Source organism: Miscanthus floridulus, chromosome 4 (genome assembly GCF_019320115.1).
Source record: "Miscanthus floridulus cultivar M001 chromosome 4, ASM1932011v1, whole genome shotgun sequence".
In the NCBI taxonomy this organism is placed as follows: domain Eukaryota; kingdom Viridiplantae; phylum Streptophyta; class Magnoliopsida; order Poales; family Poaceae; genus Miscanthus; species Miscanthus floridulus.
The window spans coordinates 111,615,989-111,623,387 of NC_089583.1; the positions used below are offsets into that span (position 1 = coordinate 111,615,989).

The following is a 7,399-nucleotide window of genomic DNA, read 5'->3' on the forward strand; positions in this document are numbered from 1 at the left end:
AGGGAGTACGCAGAAAAAAAAATCATGTTTAGGGAGTAGATGCGCATGATGAGCAAAACTTGTAATCTTATAACATAATTTTGGGAACCTAAATAGTTTTGATTAAAAAAAATTTCTACTACAAAGTTATAGATCCCGTTAAGAACCACAATTTTGAAATAAAGTTGCCCGCCTTTTCTAGAGCTGCACCGACCATTAACGAAGGCGGGCACGGTTAGCCAGTGTCTTGCTATATCATTTGGGTAGTAATGTTATGTGCATCTAGAAATAGTGATCCTTCACCTGGCCAAAGCACGCGAGCACACATATACTTGGATCTATGGCCAATAAAGACATTGCATGGTGAGTAAAACCATAGTGATTAACTACTCCACGCAACTAACCCTCTCATTCTCTGTAAGCAGCGACATGTCAAAAACACAAGGCTGGTTCTTGAGCCTTGCATCCAAGAACCGTACACCACGGTACATCCATCAACAGTAACAATCTAACAATCATCGACGATGGCATATATGGCCGTGTGAAAATAGTGGCGTCACCATATATCAAGAATCTCTACGACTCCATCCCTGCTTTCTTGTTGCAACATGTTTGCCAGCGCATGGACGGCGCTCCGCTGATCACACAAGAGAGTGGTTCCTCCGGTGAGGCCGCCACCTCTCCTCCATGCACACCACCTCGTCGTCGTCGCTCTCCAGCTCCGGCGCACCAGCGGTGGGGCCTTTGTCACCGAAGCAGCGGGTACTGGCGTCCTCGCCGCACGCGGACGGCGCGCCGGCGGCCCCTTGCCTCCTGCCGAACAGGTTCTTGAACCCGTGCACCAACCGTGACCTGAAGCCCCTCGCATTGCTGTCCCTGGCGGCAGCGCGCCTGGGGCCAACGGGCGCGAGCTCCTCGCCGTCCCAGAGCCGGCTTCGCGGGATCCGGAAGCTGGCGGACTTGCCGGGCGCGCGGTCGATCGAGGAGGCGCCAATCGCGGCCGCGGCCTCGGCCTCGGCCTGCTGCTGCTCGGAGCGGCGCAAGCGGGTGCGAAGGCCCGCCAGCTCGCGCTCGAGGGTCTCGATGCGAAGGCTGGTGGCCTGCATGGACGCGCGGATGTGCGCGGATGTGCGCAGCGCGGCGTCGCGCTGGAGGATGTCGCCGAGCGACATGCTGGCTTCCTCCCCCGCGACCGCGACGCCGCCCCTGAAGACGTCCGAGAGCGACGGCTTGAGGAGCGGCGCTGCCGATCGCGTCGGCGCCGGTGCGGCGGCCTGGTGGTGATGGCTGAGGAGCATGGTGTGGTGGGAGTGGAGCTGCTCCACGAGCATGGCCTGCACGACGAAGCGGAGCGGGAGGCGTGGGTTTTGGACCAGGTGCATGAAGAGGTGCTGCGACAGCTTGGTGCAGTTGACGTTGTAGCACAACCGGGATTTGTCCTCCTCCGTAAGCATCCCCTTGTGGTTCTGGAAAAAAAAATTACAGTGTACACTATTATGTCTGAAACTCTGAAATCAGTTGGTTCGCCATGTGAGTTTGCAAGTAGTAAAAAAAGGCTCATAGATTCAGACATAATCCATTGCATTTCTCATTTTACTACTACATTTTGGACCATTACCAGTCCAAGTCAAGGGTGATTAGTCATTAAAAAATTGGGTTAAAGGTGATTGCATGCAATGGCAGTCAGACGCTATAAACTGTTTGCTAGTTAGTACTACGACTACGAGTAGGAGTATATCAGCCTGTGGTACCAAATTCAAGGCAACCAAACTCTGCTGATGTGTAAACTGCAGAGCACAAGCACGTTTCTTAAAGCTGAACTGTCATGACTTTTCTGAACAGATACTCAACCTAAAGACAAAGCTTCCAATGTATACTGCCAAGATGATTCCACTTTCTGCTGATTGTCAGTTACTTCTACTCTAAGCATGGAATCACTAAACAGATCAACAACAAGGCCATTGTAGTGCGGCAGTAATTGTTCACGCAACCGGGAAACTGATAGGTAGAAGGGCTATTGTAGACTGTAGTTTAGCATGGAACAATTCTTTTCTTCTGACAAGTGATGGCACTAGACTACATTTTGTTGAGCAATTACAATTCATGTTAAAGGTGACTTGCAATGGTAGTGTACTAGCTTAACTGCTTGGCACCAAGTACAGTAGGACCGTGAGAGCATATAGCCTGTGGTAAATTGAATCAAGGTAAAAAAACTCAACTCTGCAGGTAAGCTGCAGAGCACAAAGGCATTCCTGAATTCTCAAAGTTGAAGTGCATGACTTTTTCTATGTTTAATACTCCGAATCAATGTCCAAACATCCAATGTGACAGGGACTAAAGTCTAGGAGATAGAACCAAACACCCCCGGACAATCTAATACTTAAACATATGAGATTTGCTTGGGCATAAGGCTGGTCTATAAGCCGATTATGCTGATTTGTACGGCTAATTTGTTGGAAGAGAAAAATATTATACCATGGCTAATAAGCCGACTTATATGAGCAGCCGAACACAGCCCAATGGTGGTCCTGTGGCCTCATTGTACACCTAAGCAAAATGCTCTTAAGTCATCATATTCAAGCCATCAATGTGTTATAAGACGCCAGTAACAATCGATGGCAAGTGATTTCTGTCAGGTGAGCTCCACCATCCTGGGCATCGATCAAACCAAGCACACCCCGTTGCAAATTCGTGTTGAGTGTGTACCTCCAGGTAGTGGTCAACGACGGTGTACATGAGGTCGTGGTCGTGCGCGAACCGCGCGCGCATGGCCTCCACGGCCACCAGGAACTCCTCCACGGGGAGCGCGGCCACGTCGTCGAGCCACCTCCCGTTCCCGCTGTCGGACGCCGCGAGCACCTCGAGGCACCGGACGAGCAGGTCCGCGGCGGGCCCGGCGGCCTCGCCGCCCAGGAACGCTGCACAGCACCGCAGCACGCCCGCGGCGCTGCCGTGGTCGGTGGCCACCTCTTGGAAGAAGTAGTCCTCCGCGGCGTGGGCCAGCCCGTAGGGGTCCCTCCCTGGGCCCGCGCTCAGCTCCAGCCAGCCCGCCGCCGCCCATGCCGCCGCGAGGCTCGCCGGGGACAGCGCCGCCGCTGCATCGTCGTTGGAGCCGTAGCAGGTCGCGATGGCCTGCGCGCACGCGTCGAACGTGAGGCCCGCCGGCAGCCCGATCGCGACGTCGCTGGACTCCGACAGCAGTCGCCTCAGGTAGCTGCTTCGCGACGTGATCACGTCCTGCGAACAATGAGCTGTTAAAATCTTCGCAAAATTCGGCCGCGAAATTATCACTTCCCTCTCAACGAGCACACTCGTAACAGGTTTGCAAAGTACTAGACACACAAAAAAATATTGCGGCATGGATTGAGGCATTGAGCTGGCTCCTGCAAAATTCCAAAAAATTTCGAAACATGATATATGGTCACGTCAGTCTTTCAGCCACTAGCATTAGCAGAAAGACACGAACAATGAGTGTACTATCCGTACGTCAGGTAGTGTCAGATTTTAGGTTGCGTGAACCAAAGTGGCTGCAATCAGGAGGAAAGCTAGTAGACCATATGATCTGATCTGGCGAATGATTAGCCGAGCCCCACAAGGTGAAACCGCCAAATTGTTGCAGGGCGAGGAGTCAGATCTTGATTACTCTTATTAAGTGGCCGTGCACATGACAGCGCAGTTTAGGAATGTTTGGCAAGGTGTGAGGGAGTAATGGTACGCAACTTTACAGATTTGCAGTGGCCCTTCCCAGAGCCAGACTACTGCACGCAGCTTTGTTCACTGACCTTATCTACCCTGCAGAGATTACTAGTACTACACACGAATCGTTCAGTAATTGCTAAACATACGTATCCTGGCATATTTACGTATGGCCGCTACGTTCAGAGATTCAGAATTTAGTAGATCCTAGCGAGCAGTACTGCAGTAGTACTACTGCTACTGCTAGGATACAACATCTTGAGATGGCCTTATGTTGTCACTTGGCAGACATGAATGGAACGTAGCCATGGGCCAAATGGGCAGTACGTTCACGTTCGTACGCGTACGTCGACACTATGGTCTGGTCCCAATCCTATACGGTCGCCCGTATTCGAAACCCCGGCAGCATCGCCTGTACATCCACCAAGAATTTAAGGCACAAACTCATGCGCTCATGTGACAACTGACATGGCATGGAGGGACCAAAACCAGATCGCTGGATCTCTACTCCTCTCCCGAGCCTCGTTTAGTTTCGGGCGTAAAGTTTTAAGCGTGTCACGTCAAGATGTTATATGGAGTGTCGAACGGGGTATTCGGATACTAATAAAAAAACAAATTACAGAATTCGTCGGTAAACCGTGAGACGAATTTATTAAGCCTAATTAATCCGTTATTAGCACATGTGTCACTGTAGCACTTTATTGTCAAATCCTGATCTAATTAGGCTTAAAAGATTTGTTTCGCTAATTAGTCGCAATCTGTGCAATTAGTTATTTTTTAATCTATATTTAATATTCTATGTATTTGTCTAAACATTCGATGTGACAGGGCGTAAAGTTTTGGCGTGGAACTAAACAAGGGTTTAAAGTTCCGGTTCAAATCACCAACGCAACATTCAGAAAACGAAGCTACAATGTAGGGTAGCACTACAAGAAGTGTGGATAGATGGCCATAATGCCATATGCATGCTGACATGCCATGCACGAGTTAACTTGCCCTTGCTCGGCAGGCAGTAACTCATGTGGCGGTTAAGGAAAGAGTAGTCTGAAAGTTACGACTCCTGACGACGACTGCCGATGCGCTAACCAAGGCGGGGAGCCACAGATACTACGTCATCAATTATTGCCTCTTCGGACGCCATTGTTGGGAGCTGTTCCTCGTGGGGCAGAACTGGCAGAGACGGGAGAATGGAGAATTCCCATTCCTGGCTCCGATTGACGCTCAGCCAAACTCCTCAGCTACTACGGCGTGAAATTGGAAGGCAGAGTTACATTTTAGCGGAACTGGTACCTGCAGCTGGGCACAACGTGTTCTCGTGCAGTGCAGGTGCGCCAGGAGGAGGAGCTGCAACTGCAAGCCTGCAAGGTTGTGCCAGAAACAGAAGAGGCAGGTGTCTCGGTGAATCTACGGGTGGATTGGGCTTGGGAACTGTCTCGTGTCTCCTGGCGCAGGCAGGGAAGGAATACGACGGAACACACAGTAAAACTAATGCGAGTTGCTCGTTTCTTGCCATCACACGAGACGTGTGCTGCGGCCGGTGATTTCTCATGCGTTGCCCGTTTCGGTGTATCCACAGCCAGCCGAGCTGAGCACACGAGTTAATTCTCCATGCATGGATGGAGAAAATGTTCATTATTATTTTTCTAACTAACGGAAGGCGTACCACCAGCTGCAGCACGATCTGTCATAAAGAAGGGGGTGGAAAAAACTGTAGGCCTCACTAATGCGGCAGAAACAGAGAGGTCGATCGGTTCGGTTGCCAAGTTTGAAAATGTCGATCGAGATGTGGCAGTACAGCGGAGAAAATTTGGAACTAAGAATTTCGCTAAAATCCTGTGGAGAAAATTTCTGAAGTTGAGCATGTATCACCTAGCACAGATGTTCAGAGAGGACTGGGTAATCATTCGAGCAGGGAGAGAACGAGGAGTCGAGGATCTTACCCTGTGCAGGGGGAGCCGATGCTCCTGGACGCGGACGATCACGTCGGGCTTGCGCGATCCGTTCTCCCGGCACCTGCACGGATCGTCAGTTCCAAGGAGGAGGGCGATCGATCAGTCAGGCAGTCATTCTCTCCCGAAATCGAGTCGCACTGACGCACACGCATGGTAGCACGCACGTACCAGGCCTGCACGGCGCACCTGAGCGCCGGCGGAAGGGACGGGTGCGCCGCGGCGTCCTCCACCTCCGGGGAAAAGGAGCGCGAGGTGGCCGCCGAGGACGACATGGTGGGCGAGTCGAAGCGCTCCTCCTCTTGTTCTTCGTCGTGGTCGTCGTCGTCCTCCTCCTCGTGGTCGTCCTCGTAGATGGTGTCGACGACGCCGAGCTCCTGCCACCCCCTGCTCATCTCCATGCCCTCTTCCCCTCTCTCCGATCCTCTCCGGAGGCGGTCGCTGCGGCTGCACTTGTGGTAGGGTAGTAGTGGTCGAAGTAGCCGGCGATGGCATTACGGAGGGGGTCGGGTCCGGGTCAGGGGTGTTAAATCGGGGCGGCAATGAATGCGTGCATGTGGCTGGTAAATGCGGTGGCACCCCGCGGCCGGCCCGCCCGCTTCGGGATGTTCCGCTCTGCTCCCCAGCATGCTGATGCTGGTATGTTTTGATTTCTGAACAGCACCATCGCCTAGTGGATGTCTCAGGTCGTTCAGAAGCCGCATGGATAGCTAGGGCGCCAGCCGATCCCGTAGGAATCTTTTTCCTCCGTGCAAAAAGAAAAACATTCTGCGGTGTGACACCTCTTAATTTATTTTTTTATTAATATCCATATGATATCTGATGTGACACCTCTTAAACTTTAGTTCCTGTATCAAACAGGTGAGGTTGCTTCTATTGCACAAAACCGGGATTTTTTTCAGGATTATTTGTTTTGGGGTTTTAGCTAGACTTAGAAGGTTTCAAGTCAGTTTTTTCTTAGAGATATAGTACTGATGTTTTTTTTCTTAAATACGCAAAAGATTTATGTATCATTGTAATTAAGAAGAAGAGTTTAATCATACAAACGAAGCGCTTCTGACGAACGCCCTCGAAGGTCTTACAGCCGTAGACTGGACCGTCTTAGCAAACAACTCCAAGCTTCGATATTACATAAAAGGTCTACAACCGAGCTAAGAGCAGTGCTGCAGCCTACGAAGCTAGGCGCCTCCGCTGCTAGTTGCGCGATCCTACACCGAGAAGAGCTTTCTACCAGCCCTGATGTTGGTAGCTGGAAATAACTCGTCCAGAGTGTGGCAGAACCGCCTGACCTAATGCCCTCCAAGAGTACCTATCTACCATTAGACACCAAGTATCCAGGGGAGCGCACTAATTCAAATTGTTCTGTCGAGCACACCTAACGGAAGAACTAAAAAATTCACATTTTTCATCAGGATCATAAACGAGAGGATAAAGCTTACAACATTCTTAGCCATTTCTTACATCACTTTATTACAACATTAGAGTACTTAAACAAGTTGAATGCAACAGCAGAAATTAAGCATATGATCAGAGTTACAACAGAAACAAGGATTTATCTAATGATATGGTGAAACATTAACGTAGTGGACATTTCTATACAAGATATGACAGTAGACTTTACATATTTTCTTATGAAAACATTTAGTGAGTGTTATAAATAAACACTACGATCGCAGCGTGAAAGAAATCCTCTCTGAGCCCACCAAAAGGTTTCCACACACAAGAGTAAACTCTAGCATCCACCTATCACCTACAACAGAGGGAATAAAACCCTA

At 50.4% G+C, this 7,399-nt stretch overlaps 1 protein-coding gene across 1 annotated transcript; it reads right to left on the reverse strand.

Annotated features, from left to right (window-relative positions):
• Nucleotides 1-325: 325 nt before the first annotated feature.
• LOC136552629 (BTB/POZ domain-containing protein At3g49900) lies at nt 326-6,144 on the reverse strand. Its single transcript, XM_066544187.1, has 4 exons — nt 5,796-6,144; nt 5,616-5,688; nt 2,686-3,216; nt 326-1,445 (listed from the first exon to the last, which is right to left on the reverse strand). Exons 1-4 carry the CDS (start codon nt 6,023-6,025, stop codon nt 621-623), a joined length of 1,659 nt encoding a protein of 552 aa, XP_066400284.1. The 5' UTR covers nt 6,026-6,144; the 3' UTR covers nt 326-620.
• Nucleotides 6,145-7,399: the final 1,255 nt, after the last annotated feature.

What these genes read in the sequence shown, in the direction of transcription:
- LOC136552629 (XM_066544187.1), bottom strand. Translation starts at nt 6,025, where the DNA reads ATGGAGATGAGCAGGGGGTGGCAGGAGCTCGGCGTCGTCGACACCATC. An exon ending in AGGTGCGCCGTGCAGGCCTG is followed by an intron (nt 5,689 to 5,795) that starts GTACGTGCGTGC and finishes CGATCCGTGCAG; the next exon opens with GTGCCGGGAGAACGGATCGC. An exon ending in ATCGGCTCCCCCTGCACAGG is followed by an intron (nt 3,217 to 5,615) that starts GTAAGATCCTCG and finishes CATTGTTCGCAG; the next exon opens with GACGTGATCACGTCGCGAAG.